Source organism: Symphalangus syndactylus, chromosome 14, assembly GCF_028878055.3.
Source record: "Symphalangus syndactylus isolate Jambi chromosome 14, NHGRI_mSymSyn1-v2.1_pri, whole genome shotgun sequence".
Lineage (NCBI taxonomy): Eukaryota > Metazoa > Chordata > Mammalia > Primates > Hylobatidae > Symphalangus > Symphalangus syndactylus.
The window spans coordinates 9,367,158-9,384,562 of NC_072436.2; the positions used below are offsets into that span (position 1 = coordinate 9,367,158).

General features: G+C 53.3%; 1 protein-coding gene across 6 annotated transcripts in view; it reads right to left on the reverse strand.

Annotated features, from left to right (window-relative positions):
- The window catches only part of MGAT5B (alpha-1,6-mannosylglycoprotein 6-beta-N-acetylglucosaminyltransferase B), an 82,944-nt gene that overhangs the window by 35,753 nt on the left and 29,786 nt on the right, over window positions 1-17,405 (reverse strand). For 3 of the 6 annotated variants that reach the window (XM_055242117.2, XM_055242118.2, XM_055242116.2), the window contains 5 exons: window positions 12,755-12,870; window positions 12,051-12,124; window positions 10,998-11,168; window positions 10,087-10,251; window positions 9,246-9,415 (listed from right to left, as the gene is read on the reverse strand). In XM_055242117.2, coding sequence (XP_055098092.1) covers window positions 9,246-9,415; window positions 10,087-10,251; window positions 10,998-11,168; window positions 12,051-12,124; window positions 12,755-12,870 — 696 coding nt within the window. Of the gene's footprint in view, window positions 1-9,245; window positions 9,416-10,086; window positions 10,291-10,997; window positions 11,169-12,050; window positions 12,125-12,754; window positions 12,871-17,405 lie in introns of all 6 variants that reach the window. The other 3 variants (XM_055242120.2, XM_055242115.2, XM_055242121.2) reach the window with 2 other exon arrangements.

Below are 17,405 nucleotides of genomic sequence, written 5' to 3' on the forward strand. Positions count from 1 at the left end.
TGCTCTCCCCTCCCGCATCAAAGATAAAATAGAAACTGTCAGAGAGGAGTGCCCGATCCCCGGCCCCCAGCCCAGGCCTCCCACCCCACTGCATCTACAGTGTACCCTGGTCTCTTCTCCTTCTCTCCTCTCAGGGCAGAAGAGCTGTCCCTGTCCCTCCTCCTGGGACCCTCCCCTGAAGCCACTGCCAGCGATACTCTGTCCCTCCTATGTCCACAACCTCCCTACTGTTCTGGCTCCTTTGCATCCACATTTAAACATGAGTGCACTCTCTTATCTTGAAAAATAAACAAGCACACCTTTGATCATGGGCTGAACTGTGGCCCCTAAAGGAGGGTGAAGTCCTAACCTCCGTACCTATGAATGTGACTTTGTTTGGAAAAAAGGTCTTTGCAGAGGTAATCAAGTTAAGATGAAGGCATTAGGGTGGACCCTAATCCAATTTGACTGGTGTCTTTATAAAAAGAAGAAACGTGGCTGGGTGCAGTGGCTCATGCCTGTAATCCCAGCACTTTGGGAGGCCGAGGTGGATGGATCACCTGAGGTCAGGAGTTTGAGACCAGCCTGGCCAACATGGAGAAACCCTGTCTCTACTAAAAATACAAAAATTAGCTGGGCGTGATGGCACACTCCTGTAGTCCCAGCTACTCGGGAGGCTGAGGCAGAAGAATCACTTGAATCTGGAGGTGGAGGATGCAGTGAGCCGAGACTGCACCACTGCACTCCAGCTGGGGGACTGGGCAAGACTCAGTCTTGAAAAAAAAGAAAAAAGGAGGAAGAAGAAATGTGGACACAGACTCATGCATGGAGGGAGGAAGAGATGCGGACGTAGGGAGGAAACACCGTCTACCCCTCTAAGAACGCCTGCGGCTACCAGAAGGCAGGGGAGATGCTGGGACTGACGCTTCCCTAGCGCCTTCAGAGGGAGTCTTGATTTCAGACTTCCAGCCTTCAGGACCGTGAGAGGACACATTTGTGTGGTTTACACCCCCCAGCATATGGTCCTTTGACTGGTCACCCCCAGGAGGCAGACACACCTGCCTGCAATTCTGTAACCCCTGCTCCTGCGTTCTTTCTCCTCTCGGCTCCTGGCCAAACTCCTTGGAGGAGTGCAGACACTCACGACCACTGTGTCCTCCCCATCCCGCCTTCCACACTCCCACAGCCCACTGGGTTTAGGACCTTTGTCCCCACGACTGCACCACAATGCTCTTTCCAAGGTCAGCAATGACATCTATGCGGCCAAATTCTCTTTCTCTCTCCTTCCTTCCTTCTTCTTTTTTTTTTGGGGGGGGGGGGACAGAGTCTTGCTTTGTCACCCAAGCTGGAGTACAGTAGCATGATCATGGCTGACTGTAGCCTCGACCTCCCAGGCTCAAGTGATCCTCCTTCCTCAGTCGCCTGAGTAGCTGGGACCACAGGTGCACTTGGCTAATTTTTTTGGTTTTGGTAAAGACCAGGTCTCACTATCTTGCCCAGGCTGGTCTCGAACTCCTGGAATCAAGCAATCCTCCCACCGTGACCTCCCAAAGTGCTGGGATTACAGGAGTGAGCCGCCCCACCCAGCCCCATGTGACCAAATTCTTTGGACATTTTTCAGTCTCCTTCTTACTTGGCTTTTCAATGAGCAATGTGTTGCTGGCCACATCTCCTTCTAGAAGCATCTTCTCATGGGCACCCATGACTCCACATCTGGCTTGCTCTTGGCTACTCCTCAGTCTCTTTTGCCTGTAAGAGGCCTTTCTGTGCTGATATTTCCCAAGTCTGTGCCCCTCAAGCCTGTTTTCCCATCCTTTGACAACTTCAACCACGCTGTGTTCAACCACTCTCAACGGCCAAGACCCCGTCTCCATGCCACACCTCCCCTGGGCCCATCACCCAGTGGCCTCCATGGGGCACCTCTGTTTCAACATGTGTGCCCCAAACCCAGTGCTTTTCTCCTCTTCCCTCAGAGAAGAGAAGCATCCTCCGCCCTGGAGCTGGTTTGAGCTGCCCAGGTCAGCCTGATTCTGGTCAGCTCAAGCTGGTTTCCAGCAGCTGGGCCCAGTTTGCATTGGTTCAGATCAGTCTGTGCCAGTCATATCCAGAACTGATCTCTGGGTTCCAAACCTAAGACCTGCCTCAGCTGGTCACAGTGGACTGTGCGGGAGGAAGCAGATGGAGTCCCCACCTTCGTCATTCCCTGGGGATCCTCCCCAGCCTTTCCTTTGGGCACCTGGCCCCAGGCAGGAGGCAGATTTCCAGCCTGGCTGCATGCTTGACAGCCAGGAGTTGCCCCTCCTAGTCCTCCTTATTTAAACATTCTCCTCTCAAGATTTCATCATTTGCCAGTTAAGTCAACTAATTTTCTACTAAACCCAATTTCACTCATGGATGGAGGAAGAGCTCAGTAATTTTTCCTGATGCCATGTACTATTAATGATGCTTGAAATTATGCAAATAAAATTAATGAGCACAGCTGATTCTGGGAAGGCAGGAAGGGAAAGGCTTAACTTTAAAACGCCCACCCTGGACCTGCGCATGCACGAGGCCGTCTCAGGATGCAGCAGCCGGGCAGGTGCCCGGGTTTGACTTCTCCTTCCCTCCGCGCACGGCGGGGTGCGGGCGGGGACTGGCTGACATCACCTCGCTGCAATCTCATCACAGAGCGCATGGCTCCCTCGTGCCACCTCCCTCACCCCAGAAGCATCTTGCAGCAGCAAAGCCAGATGTGTAGATCCTGCACATTGCCCCAAACGTCACTCCAGTGAGCCGGTTAATTGAAACACCGAAACCCGAGGAGCAGAGTGGGACCGGCTCATCCGTCCAGCCTTGTTGCTCCGTCAGTGGCCAGGACATCTGCCGTGAACATCTGCGAATAAACTACAACAAATGTACAAGCCACGTCTTTGTCCCACCGCCTCCCACGCAGGTCATTTCGCCAGCCAAGGGAGACGTTTCTGTCGCAGAAACCAAGCCGAGACACTCGGAATTCAGATTACCTTCACATCCCGTTGATCTGTTTTCAAATTAGCCTGGTGCTGCTCCCACAGAACGGCTCCCAGGGCTGAGAGGTGAGGCCCTGGGTGCTTCTGTCTCTCCCTGAAGGGCTCGCGGTTGCTTGGCGGGAACTCTGCCCAGGGTCCCCCAATGGCTGCCATCTTATTATGGGTTTACGTTGTGTCCTTCACCCCCCACATTGATATATTGAAGCCCTAACCCCCAATTCTTCAGGCTATGACCTTATTTGGAGTTGGGGTCCTTATAGAGGTAATGGAGTTAACATGAGGGCATTAGGGTGGGCCCTAACCCAATAGGTCCTTATAGGGAGGGAGAATCTGGACACAGACACGCTCACAGGGAGGCCACCAGGCAAAGGCAGAGATGATTGTAGAGATGTAGCTGCAGGACAAGGGTCACCAAGTTCCTTGCCAGGCAACCACCAGGAGCCCAGAGAGACGCCTGGGGCACAGACTCCCTCGCAGCCTCAGGAGGCCCCAACCCTCCCTGCCAAAACCTTGCTCTTGGACTTGCAGCACGCTCCAGCGCCAGCATTCAGCTCATGCATTCCTGCTGTTCGTTCATTCCTGCTGTGTAAGCCCTGCAGTGCGCACTCCATTGTTATGGCAGCTCTAGGAGGCTCATCCACTTCTCAAGCTGTATTGACATCTCTGCTGTGAGGAAAGGACTGCACTTATGTATCAGAGAGGCCCCCGGCAGGGAATGTGCCTGGGAGCTCACAGTTCTGCCTCCACCCTGGCCTCGCATCTGTCACTGACCCCGCCAACTGTGGGGACCAATGCAATGCCCCCACTTTACAAAGGAAGAAGGAAGAAAGTACATCCAAGAAAGGGTGTGGCACAAAGTGCATTCTAGGCCAGCAGGTTCCCACCTGATGCCCTGAGCAGGATGCCAGAGGCCCCACCATCTGGGCCACCTCCACAGGATGCCTCTGTGGCCCGACACCCCCACTAGGCCACACTCCAGCAACCAAGGGTATCCTGGGTGCTCTCAGGATGAATCCTCCCATTCTTTCCACATCTCTTCTAGGACCCTGAGCCTGGGGCCTCAATCTCATCCCCCAGGACTGCACTGGGGACACAGACGAGGCCTTTTGAAGAAGCCATGCATTCTGCAATGTCCCAGCCCCACCGCCACCCAGACTGTGTACCGGGCTGAGTACAGGACAGCCCCTCGGCTTAGAAAAGCCACAGCCTCAAGCTTTTCCAATTCCCAACCTTTGGTGCCCACTAGAATCACTGGGAGCTTAAACTTGTTACCTAGACCCCCACCCCAGATGGATGAAGTCAGAAATGCCTAAACAGGGGCCCAAACACTGGTAAGTTTCTAAAGTGCTTCAGGTGGTTTTGCTGCAGCCAGGGTTAAGAACCCCCACCCTGAATGTATTCCAACCATAGCTGATGCCGTTACTTTTGTAGGCATAACTGGGGAATTCTCCTGGGGAGGGTGGTTTTGTTTTTATTTTATTCTTTTAGTTGTTTTTAAATTGTATTTGGTAGCAGATTTAGAAATCACCTTCCTAAGAAGATCCTCTGAGGTAGCTGAGCTGTTTACACCATTCTGCCCTGTCTGAGCGAGATCGTTCATTTACACATACACCCCACAGGGGACCAAGGGCCAGGGCATCTGAGCACAGCCCTGGGCCTGCCCATTTAACAAACTGCAAACCAGAGATGGGGCAACCTCTCCCTGGGGCACCTTCAGATCTGCAAGAGCCTGAGAGGAAGTGGAGCCTTGCTTGGTAGAAAACACTGATTCTCTGTGGGGTGTGGACATGCATATATGTGCAAGAGAGTGTGCATGTGTGTCTGTATAGATGCATCATGTCTGCACATGCAGCAGCATGCATTTGCACATGTGTATATGGAGTGCGTGCATATTCAAGTGTGCGAGTGGGTGTGCACGTGTGGGTGCAGAGGCTATGAGTATGTGTCCATGAGTGTGCATGTGAGTGGGTGAGTATGCATGTATGTGCACACATGTGGTGGATATGCACGTGTATGCATGGGTGCATGCAGAGGCTGCATGAGTGTATACACCTCCTTTCATAATCTGTAAATGTTAACTGCCTCTGCAGCGTTCTGCTCCACAGACAGCATCGATGCATCTTCCAGGCTCTCTGTTCAGAGGGAGCTGGGAGTAGACATAGTTTAGTGTGCAGCAGTGGGTGCAGGCGGGCGAGTGAGCCCCACACCTTGGCTCTGAAGTGGCCTGCACAGTGCGAACCGCTGGATCTGACAACAAGATGTCACCAGGGTGAAAGCCAGAGTGAGGGACGTGCTGTTTCCCTCTCCCAGCACTGGGAGGATCTGTGGGTTCAGCACTAGCACTCAGGGACAGCTCCCAGCCGGGTTCCCTGCAGCTCCTGGACCTGCTATTTCAAGGTGAGAATTTCCTCCCCTGGAGCCCGCCCCCGACTTGGACAGTGCTTCTCAACACAGCCACAAGCGTGTAGCTGCCTCTTTAGTCTCTGGCACCAACCTGCCTCTGCCCCATAGCCTCACTTACACGTGCTGTTCCTCTCTGGAGACACTTTTTCATCTTTACTGAGCCTATTCATCGAATGCATTCGCTTAAAAGGAAGACTCCAGCGCTGTGAATTTCAGGCCGTGGGGATGAAAACCTTCAAAGCCCTGGGTCATTTAGCGGCCTCCTAATCAACACAATCCAGACCCAGCCTCCTTCTCCCACTACTCAATACAACTGGCCCAGACTCCTCCCTCTGATCGGAGTCACAGACGTTCTACCTGAGTTACTGGCAGACTCAGAGTTGCAAGGAAGAAGTGCAGAAACTGAGTAGCTGCCCAAGACTGGCGCTTGCTGGGCCCTAGTAACCTAAGATTGTCATGGCTCTGTCCTCATCAGCATCCTCTGCTCTCCAACACTCCTGTGCTACAGAGCATCAGCATGAGTGGAGAGAAGGCCAATTAGACCAGCAAGAGAATAGGCAGGCTCTGGAGGGGACTCACAAGGAAACCACTTGAAAACCACCTGAGTAGAAGAAGTTAATGGGCTAATGAAGAAAAGCTGACTCACATGCAAACAATTCTGGGGTCCTGAAGGAAGTCCCTGAGGAATAATCTCATCAAATGTGGTGGGGAGCGGGGATAAAGAGAGGTTGGTTTGGTTAATGGGTACAAACATATAGATAGATAGAAGGAATAAGTTCTACGTTAGATAGCAGAGCAGGCCGGGCACATGGCTCATGCCTGTAATCCCAGCACTTTGAGAGGCTGAGGCAGGCAGATCACTTAAGCCCAGGAGTTTGAGACCAGCCTGGGCAACATGGCGAAAACCCATCTCTATTTTAAAATAAACAAGATTTAAAAAATACGTATAGCAGAGGCTGGGCGCAGTGGCTCATGACTATAATTCCAGCACTTTGGGAGGCCAAAGCAGGTGGATCACCTGAGGTCAGGAGTTCGAGACCAGCGTGACCAATATGGTGAAACCCTGTCTCTACTAAAAATAACAAAAATTAGCTGGGCGCAGGGGCACGTGCCTGTAATCCCAGCTACTCGGGAGGCTGAGGCAGGAGAATCTCTTGAACCCAGGAGGGGGAGATTGCAGTGAGCCGAGATCGCACCACTGCACACCAGCCTGGGTGGCAGAGTGAGACTCCATCTCAAAAAAAAGAAAAGAAAAAAAAAGATAGCAGAGTAGGGTGACTATAGTTAACAACAATGTATTGTAGATTTCAAAATAGCTTGAAGAGTGGACTTAAAATGTTCCCAACACATAAAAATAATAAATACTTAAGGTGATAGACACCTCAATACCCTGACTTGATCATTACACATTGGATGCATGTAGCAAAATATCACCCATCCCCATAAATACGTACACATATTACGCATCAATAGAAACATTTTTAAGTCAATGAAAAGGAGGAATAAAGCCAGGCACGGTGGCTCACGCCTGTAATCCCAGCACTTTGGGAGGCTGAGGCAGGCGAATCTCTTGAGCCTAGGAGTTCAAGACCAGCCTAGGCAACATAGTGAAACCCTGTCTCCACTAAAAATACAGAAATTAGCCAGGCGTGGTAGTGCACACCTGTAATCCCAGCTACTCAGGAGGCTGAGGTGGGAGGGTTGCTTGAGGGGAAGGCTGCTGTGAGCCATGATTGTGCCACCACACTCCAGCCTGGGCAACAGAGTGAGGCCCTATCTGAAAAAAAAAAGAAAGAAAGAGAAAGAAAGGAAAGAAAGAAAGAGAGAAGAGAGAACTCCACCAAACACAAAATCACTAACTATAAAGAAAAAGATGGATAACTTTTATTACATTAAAATTAAGAATTTCTGTTACCCCCCAAAAAAACCATAAAGAAATTAAAAAGGCAAGCCACAAATTAGAAGATTTTTTTAACACATGTAACTTCCACAGAATTTATATCCTTAATATATAAAGAGCTCTTACAACTCAATATGAAAATGATAACCCTTATCATACGATGCCCGTATCAATGGGCATCTCATCAAGATGAAAGAACCACAGGACAGGATGCTCAGCCCATTATCTTTCAGGAAATGCAAGTTGCAGCCATAACAAGACATCATCATGCCGGCTTCACCCTCAGTCAGAACGTCTGACAACTCTAAGTGTAGGTGAGAATGTGAACCAGTGGAAACTCATGCACTGGTGAGTCTCTGAATTGGAGCAATCACTTTGGAAGACAATTCGGCATTATCTTGTAAAGCTGAGTTTTCACCATGCAGACCTAACAATTCTGCATCTAAGTCTATACCCAGAAAAACTCACACGGGTACATCAGGTGACATGTCCAAGAATGTCCATCAGGGCAACATTCAAAACCATTTCAAAAACAGGAAAAAATATCCACAGACAGGAAAAACTGATACATAATTATGGCACATTCACACAATGGAATATTATATAGCAGTGAAAATGAATGAAATAAAGCTACATGCAAGAACATGGATGGATGAGTCTTTGCAACAGAGTGAGTTTGAAGAAAGCAAGTTTGGAGACCACACAGAGTAGATGCCATTTTCTCAAAGCTTGAAACCAGAACAAAACAAAAGCAAACCATAAACTGTTTACGGATACACTATTAAGAAAAACAAAAAACTTTTTTTCAAAAAGCAGGCCGGGTGCGGTGGCTCACGCCTGTAATCCCAACACTTTGGGAGGCCAAGGCGGGTGGATCACCAGAGGTTGGGAGCTCAAGACCAGCCTGGGCAACATGGTGAAACCCCATCTCTACTGAAAACACAAAAATTAGCCTGGCGTGGCGGCGTGCGCCTGTAATCCCAGCTACTCAGGAGCTGAGGCAGGAGAATCGCTTGAACCCGGGAGGCGGAGGTTGCAGTGAGCCGAGATCATGCCACTGCACTCCAGGCTGGGCGACAAGAGAGACACTCCATTAAAAAAAAAAGCAAAGGAATAATACACACAAAGTTCAAGTTAAGGTTTCGTCTGGGGAGGAGGCAGAGAGATCGGCGGACACTCAGGCAAACACGGAGTCCTTGGTGACAGCATGATCTTAAGTGGATGGTCACACGTGGGAGGTGATTTGACTGTTGTGTTTCACAACATACTTTACATACACCCTGTATGCATCGAATATCTTATAATAAATATTAATAAAGAGAAAAATCTCCTGTATTCCTACATCCCACAGAAACAGTGGTTAAAAATAAACCCAGTCACACACTCTTACCCCCTTGACATCCCCACACTCTCAGCCTCACCCCCATCCTACCCTCAAACACTCAGCACCTTCCACCTCCCACAGCATCCAAGGGACCGTGAAAATCCCAGCACTGGGTAAGGGATAGGCACCACCCCCCCCCCCACGCCCCTTCATCCTCCACGTCTTACTGGTCTCCAGACCCTAAAATAGACCCAAGAAGGAGCCCAGGTTCAGAAGAGAAACCAAGCCTTCCAGGACGGCAGGCAGAGGGGACCCCACGTGCAGACGTAGCTCAATTCCACAAGCCAATACGTGTCAGCCCCTGAGCAGAAGCACCAGAGGAGGAGCCAGGCCCTGGCCAGACAGCGCTATGCAAATACACTTCCCTGCTACATCCCCCAAGACCGGGCAGGAGGAGGGGGATCAGGAGTGGTGATATCCTGCAGAACACCAGGAGGCCTCCCGGGGTCTCAGGACCATGGGACCTGCAGGCAGAGCAGGTGTTCCCACAGCCCCCTGGGAGGGAGGGGAGGGGTTCCCCTTCATCCCCTCCCTGCCCTACTCGATGCCAGTGGCTTTCCCCAGCACTCACCTCTGCAGCTCCTTCAGGGAGACTGTGACCCGCAGACCATGGCCCAGGACATAGAGTGCAGCCAGAATGTCCGCCCACTGCACCATCTCCCCTAGGGGCCCGCCCTTCAGGACCCGAGGGCTGAACACGTCCCCGGACTCCTCCGTCAGGAAGCCGATGTGGACCAGGATCTGGGTCGGCAGAACACAGAGGGTCAGCAGGGAGGAGCAGCAGCTCTGATCCCCGCCCCCCGGGGCACTGGCCAGGAGACCAGCCGGCAGCAGACCCTGTCTCCAGGCTGGGCCCCAGCAGGTGCTTTCTGGCACCAGAGTGACCAGATCGGGCACTGGGGACATGGGCAAACAAGAGAGTCACGTGCTTGCCCTCATGGAGCTTATGGAAGAGGTAGACAACAGTGAACACAGACAAGAGATAATTTCATGAAATTAGGGCTCTGAAAGAAATAAAAGGGCAATGTGAGAGTCATGTAAATATCTACTGGGTTGGGGGGGGAGGGAGGGAAGGAAGGAGGGGGAAGGAAGAATGGAGGCATGAGCTAATGAAGCTCCCCAGAACATTCCCAACTTTCCAGGCCAATACCATGACTTTTCTGCCTGACATGAACCAGATGTACACAGAATGCAGGACCTCTTGGGGGCTTGTCATTTGGTCCCAACCTTGAAAAGGGCCGGGGCAATCACCACAGACATCTATCCCAACTCTGCCATCCCCACCCCTCTCTCCCTCTGATCAAATTCAGAAGCCCACTACAGCTTGTTTGAAAACCTTTTCCATGCCCACTCGGAAGCGGGGGCCCTGAGCTTTCTCAGCTCCTGCACATGACGGGGCAGGGGCCACGCACCTGCTTCTGGTCCCTCTGGGTGGCCCCCAGCTTCTGCGCCAGGCGCTGGGCAGCCAGCGCCCACTGGGCTGTGAGCCTCTTGGTCCGCTTCTTCATGAAGATCAGGGACTCCTTCCCGCTGCCCATCAGGTCCAGGAGGTGAGACAGGTTGCTTCGGAAAACTGCCTGGAGGGGTCCAGACCTCAGCTCTCTCTGCCCCTCGACCTGCGACCACCATCATTCCCCACTGGCCTGGGGACAGGAGCTGGCACCCTCCCCTGAGGCTGGGGCCTCTCCAGCTTCTCCTGCACTTTCTAATGGGCTCATTAGCCCCCAAAACCAGGGAGCCCTGCCCTCCCCATCAACACACCCTCCCCAGCCCAGCTCTAACCACGGGCCCCTAGCCCTTCCACAGAGGTGGCCAACCACAGCAGTTTCCATGTTCCCAGCCACGACAGGGAGGCAGTGAGGGTGGTGGTCATAGCCAGGACTCCGATGGCAGGGGATAGATGTGGCCACCACAGCAACTGTGCGCCTCGAACCCATTAATTCAATTGTAAACCTCAGATGCATCGTCTGTCAAATATCATCATACGAGGATGGCTGGGAACTTTAAGTGCAAATAAAGCATCTGGACACAGAAAATCCTCGATAAGTGACAGCTGCTATTACTACTATTCTAGTCCATTAAGGGGGCATCTCCAGGCCTCCCACCTGCCCGCAAATAGGCCCAGCTTGGTGGCATCTCAAAGAAGGCAGACAGGCCCTGGCAGGCTGGCCTCCCATCTGCCCAGCAGGGTGGGCTGGGACCTGCCCGTACACCTGGCAAGCCGCTCAGTCTCGTTCCCGCAGGACAGAGGTTTCTGCCCACTGTCCCTGAGGATGTCCAGCCACGCCAGCCCCTCACCGGCCCACCCACCTCCCAAGCCCACCTGGACTTTGGGGAGGGGCTTGGGTGCCCTCTGGGCAGCCGTCTGGTTCCTCCAGGGCAGCGGGGGGCAGAACCACTCGACCTCACTGAGGTAGATGAGGAAGGAGCACTCGGTGCCGTCCACCCCGAAGAAGGCGTAGCAGGGGTCGGAGGTCCAGCGGGCACGCATCCACTGCAGAGAGGGCCAGGCTGGGCAGGGGGCTGCGCCAGCCCCACTGACCCTCGGGGACTCCCCTGCACGTGCATCCCCAGGGGTCCTGAGGTCAAGGATGGGGCCCATGCGGCCCACCCTACTGATGCAACAGGGGACAGGGCAGAAAAGAGATTGAACCAGGCCCTGCCTGAAGGACCCCAGAGATGGCAGGGGCAGGACCACCAGCCGTCATGTCTGGAAAGAGGAGAGACTGGGAGAGAACACTGGCTCAAAGGTCTGGGGCAAAGAGCCAGGAGGCCTGGCTGTCTCCCTCTCCCTTTGGTCCCCGTCTCCCCGCTACCAGAGCAGGATTGGGCTAGAGGCCAAGGTCAGGGAGCAGCCTCCAAGGCAGCCAGGGCTGGAGCCAGGGCGGGATCCACCTGCAGTGATCCCAGATGATCACCAAGGAAGGGGTCTGCGGCACCACCGCCCACCCCTTAGGGCGTTCAGAACCAGTGGGGAGCTGACTTCACGGCTGTGGACAGTTCCTACAGGGGCAGACTTCATGCAGCCAGCAGTGGCCCCAGAAATGGGGCAGGAAGACTCTCCGTCCAGCTGTTGGCTGGGCCAGGAGAAGCGGGGACAGGGCAGCCAGGGCCACTCCTCTGAGTCTCTGGGGGAATCAGGCTGCTGGCGGTGACACTCAGAGATTTAATCATTTGCTGTGAGAAAGCACCGACACCTGAGGGCGACTCCTCCTGGGGGATTTGGATTGATGGCTGGGGTGGATGCACTGAGCAGAGAAGCTGTTTCCCTGAGGTTGGCCTCTGCCAGCTTGTGCCTGGGTTAGGGGCCGGGGCCAGGGCCGGACAGAGAGGCCCTAGCTAGTGGACATCCCCGCCCCTCAGGCCCAGGCCTCACCTCCACCTTCCCTGAGCAGTCAGGGAACTTGGGGTCACTGGGTGCCTCACACTGGTCCCGCCGGCCTTCTGACACTGTAGGGAGAGGTCACCTTGCTGAAGTCCCTGGTCCAAGGAGGAGCCCAGGGAGGGAGGCCTGGGTGCAGGAGGCAGCTTTCCACACAATCTGCTGCCAGACTTTCCCACCTTAAAGCTCGCCAGCCACACAACCCACCCACAAGGTCATCCCGGGCCTGGGTTGCCCCGGCCTCCTCAGGGGGTTGAGATGCAGTGAGGAGCTGGTGTGAACAGCCACTCAGCAGCTGCCTGGATGGGCAGACCTCATGCACCCACCCAAAAGCATCCCCAGCGTTTTCTGAGGAGGAGAAATGAGGTTTGCAGCCCCCAGCTCACTGCTCCCCACATCACAGGAACTGGAGAGGCCGCTGAGGGACCCTTCCCCAGGTGGCCTCACTCCTGGAACTGTGGACCCCAGAGGCTGAGACTCCAGGGAACTCCTCTGCCCTCAGTGCCCTCCTGCCAGGTCGGGGGAGTGAACCCCCAGTCCTCCTGCTGAAAGCCTAAACTGGGGCCCCAAAGAGCCAGGAGAGCTGCTGTCAGGAGAAGTCGGCCGCACCCCAGGTGTCTCACCCTCCCAGGGCCCACGCAGCACCCAGTTCATTGGCCCCCTAGGGGTAGAGGGTGCCCCCGCCCCCTGGCACCCACCCTTGCTGTGCAGGAGCAGGCTGTGGTGCAGGATCTGGTCCACCTTCACAGCAATGTCGGAGACGTTCTGGGCAATAGCCTGGATCCGCTCCATGAGGCCGGCCCCAGGGGGCATCCTAAGTGGGAGACGCCAGAGGTGAGCCACAGAACCAGCCAGGGTGACATTCCCATGAGGGCCCTGCCAGTAAGGCCCAGGGGCAAAGGTGGCAGGCTCTGCAATGCCCCAGGCTCCCAAACTCTGACCCCAAGCAGACCAAATGGTGGGGAGTGGATCGGGTGAGAAGATGGAGCTGGCAGCCCACCCCATCCAGTACGCACGTTACAGACATACGGGAAAGCCCATATCTGCACATGTTGGTCACAACTGCACATGTGCCCACAACTGCATGCGTGATCATATCTGCAGAGAGGCCCTTTAGTGGACATCCCTGCCTCTCGGCCCCAGGCCTCACCTCCACCTTCCCTGAGCAGTCAGGGAACATATCTTCATGTAGCCACAACTGCACATGTGCCCACAACTGTACAGGTGCCCACATCTGCACATGTGCCCACAACTGCATGTGCGCCCACAACTGCACACATACCCATAACTGCACATGTAATCATATTTGCATGTGTGGCCACAACTGTACATGTGCTCACATCTGCACGTGGGCCCACAACCGCACGTGTGCCCACAACCGCATGTGTGCCCATATCTGCACATGTGACCCTATCTGCACGTGTCAGGCATGTCTGTGCATTACTGCATGTGTGCTGAAGGACAGTGCATGGGGCTGAAACAGGCAGAGGAATTCCATTCAAGAGCCTGGCTAGGTTCTGTCCAGGGACCACACCGGTGACAGAGGCCTTTTCCTGGGCACAGCCGGGCCTCTCCGAGTCTGTCTCTCTATTTCCTCCCAAGAGGCCGTATTGTGCCAAAATAAATTCCACCCACAGAAGCCTGGGAACTTGCCAGGTATTAAAACTCCGGTAAATTATCACTGGCTTCCTGAGAACAAATCCTTCCCAGGATCTTAAAGGAGGTGACTGCCACCACCACAGCCCTCCACCTCACCATTGATACCAGTGTTGCTTTTATTTTTGGAGGATTTATTTCCTGTGTTGATTACTACTCAGCTCTCAGGGACATTTATTAGCCGTCATATACAGTATTTATCCCATTGCAAACTTCTATTGAGATGGATTCCCCTCGGCTGGCAGATCTTCTCGCACAAAGATAGCCCTGGGGGTCTTTCTCCAGGAAGCTGCTTGCCTTTTTTTTTTTTTTTTTTTTAACATATTCGGTTTCCTTTGATTCTCACCTCACCCCGTGGCTTTGCAGGCCCAGTTTAAGCTCCGTTTACCCCTATACAAGGTACTGGTCTTTATGGTTGCACATAATGGGAATTCAGTGAAGGATTTTTCCAACCTGGGTTCCGTTCGGGTCTGCAAACCCCACCTCTCCTCCTCTTCTGAGCCTAGTGAGTCGCCCACTAGAGAAGGCATAGCAGGAATCCTCAATGGCCACCCGCCCTCTACAGCTATCATCTCCCACCTCCGCCTTTCCTAAGGAAAGAAAGGGCAGTGGCTCCATACACATCGGGGGACAAGTCAGGGTGACAGCTGGGGGGCAAAGCAGACACAGAAGTGGAGGGGACAAAAGACAGATGACAGGAATGGGGAACAAGCCCATGTACACACACGCACACACACACGCACACACGCACACACACATGCAACAAGCAAACACGCATGCACACATGTACACACGCACGCACGCACATGCATGCACACAGGCACACACACTCACGCACACAAGCAAACACGCATGCACACATGTACACACGCGTGCGCACACACGCACACACAAACACGCATGCACACATGTACGCACGCGCGTGCACACATGCATGCACACAGGCACACACACTCACGCACACAAGCAAACACGCATGCACACATGCACACACGCGTGCGCACACACGCACACACAAACACGCATGCACACATGTACGCACGCGCGCGCACACACGCACACACAAACACGCATGCACACATGTACGCACGCGCGCACACACATGCACGCACACGCAGACACGCACGCACACACACGCACACACATGCACACCCAATCCAGTCTGTCCTCTCACTCTAGTTCAGTGCCCAAGGCAAACTGACAAAAACAAACAAACATAAAACTCTTAAAATAAAAAATGCCACCACTTTTGTGTTAGTTTCCTTGGGCGACTGAAATAATTTCCACAAACCGGGTGGCTTAAAACCACATCGATCTCTCCTCTGGCAGCTCTGGAGGCTGGAAATCAGACAGCAAGGTGGCAGCAGGGCCGGTGCCTTCAGACTCTAGGGGAGCCTCCCCCAGGCCTCCCTCCCAGCTTCCGGAGGCAGCAGCAGCCCTCCGTGTTCCTCAGCCCGTGGCTTCTCCACCCCGACCTCCGCCTCCACCTTCACACGGCCTTCTCCCCTGTGTGTGTCTGTGTCCACTTTCCTCTCTTTATAAGAACACCAGCCATGGAACCAGGGCCCATTCAAATCCAGTAGCACCTCCTCTTAATTTTATTACATCTGCAAAGAGCTTATATCCAAATAAGGTCACAGTCACAGGTCCTGGGGGCTAGGACTTGGACATGGTTTTTTGGAGCACAAAGTTGAATGCACGACAGCCTTCTCTGAGATTGCAAAGAAAGAGAAGAGACGTAAAAGCCACCTGCTTCGTTTGCTCAAAAAGTCCTCAGGCAGAAGGAAGTAGGAGTATTTTTCATCTGTCCAAAACTCATCAAGGTTCATTACCAATACGATACAAGGAGATGAGAGGAAGCTCAGCCCCCTATGAGCTGTGTGACCCTGGGCAGGTCACCGAGCCTCTCCGTGCTCACCAGTCTCATCTTTTAAGACATAAGGGCAGCTACCATCGTGAGGGCTGAATGAAGAGAGAGCTGTAAAGTGCGTGGCCAGCGGCACCTGTGTGACATCAGCACTGTTTGCATTCGTGATCAGCACTGATATTGATGTGGTTGAAGCAGCAGCCACAGGGACTTGGGTTAGACCAGAGCACATCAACCTTTTCTCATTATTGCCTGTCTAGGAGGTTTCTTAGACATTCTTACAGCTAAGATTGTTTCAAGAACCAGTGTTCTCCCTTTTGGCAGTGATGTGCTCCCACTGAGAATGCCTGGATTCACCCCAAGAAGAAACATGCCGATTTGATGTCTGCCAGGCTCCGAAATCAGTCCAGATGAAGACTGTGGAGCTGCTTTCCATGCTGACCTACAGGGGCAGGATGGACGCTCCTTTGACAGGAATGAATATTTTTTACATACAGAGAGAGGGAGAGAGAGAAGGGCTCTCACTCTGCCACCCTGGACAGAGGCTGGAGTGCAGTGGCAGGATCACAGCTCACTGCAGCCTCAACCTCCCGGGCTCAAGTCCTTATCCCACCTCAGTTTCCCAAGTAGCTGGGACGATAGGCATGAGCCACCACATCCGGCTAATTTTTTTTTTAATTTTCTGTAGAAAATATGTTGCCCAGGCTGGTCTCCAACTCCTGGGCTTAAGTGATCCTTCCTACCTCAGTCTCCGAAAGTGCTGGGATTACAGGTGTGAGCCACCACACCCAGCCTGGAATGAATATTTCAAGGACAGAGTGCAGAGGCTGGGAAACCTCCACTGCTGCAGGGTCAGGGTTGGAGACCAGCAAGGGCAGCTAAGGGCAGGCTCTAGGGCTCCCATCATGACAAGAGGCACGCAAGATGGAGAAAAACTGGGCATCTGTCCTACCTTCTAACCAGAGACCCCGGGGCACAAACAACCTATGTCAAGACAAGCCGGGGGTCCTGCCAGGTCAACTAGAGACTTTGGAACGAACCTCAACCCGTTTCAGCCCTTCCTGGAGGCACCTCTCCTTGGAGCAAGGCTCCTCTCCATCCATCCTGCAAGAGCCAGGTCACTTTCTGAATCCCCTGCCCCACCGTGGACGTGGCCGTGAGTGGTCAGCCTGAAACCCCAAATGGAGTCCTGAGTCCTCAAGGACAGGGACTCAGCTTTCCTGTGTGGAGCCGGGCGCTGCCCAGCGTGGGCCCCAGGCTCGGGGCTCCATCACTGTAGGCTGAAGAGTGTCCCCAAAATTCACGTCCAGCTGGAACTTCAGAATGTGGCCTTATGTGAGGGATAAAAGACTACACATAAGGTGCAGTATATACTGCTCAGGTGATGCATGCACCAAAATCTCACAAATCACCACTAAAGAACTTACTCATGTAACCAAACACCACCTGCTCCCCAATAACCTATGGACATAAAAAAAAAATATTAAGCTATGCTATGTGTGATGCAATAGACAAATCTCAGAGTCACAATGTTGAGCATGATAAGCCAAATAACAAAGATGATGGGCCAGACACAGTGGCTCACGCCTGTAATCCCAGCACTTTGGGAGGCCGAGGAGGGTGGATCACCTGAGGTCAGGAGTTCGAGACCAGCCTGGCCAACATGGTGAAACCCCATCTCTACTAAAAATACAAAAAAAAAAAAAAAAAATGAGCCGGGTGTGGTGGCGCGCGCCTGTAATCCCAGCTACTCAGGAGGCTGAGGCAGGAGAATCGCTTGAACCCAGGAGGCAGAGGTTGCAGTGAGCCGAGATCGTGTCACTGCA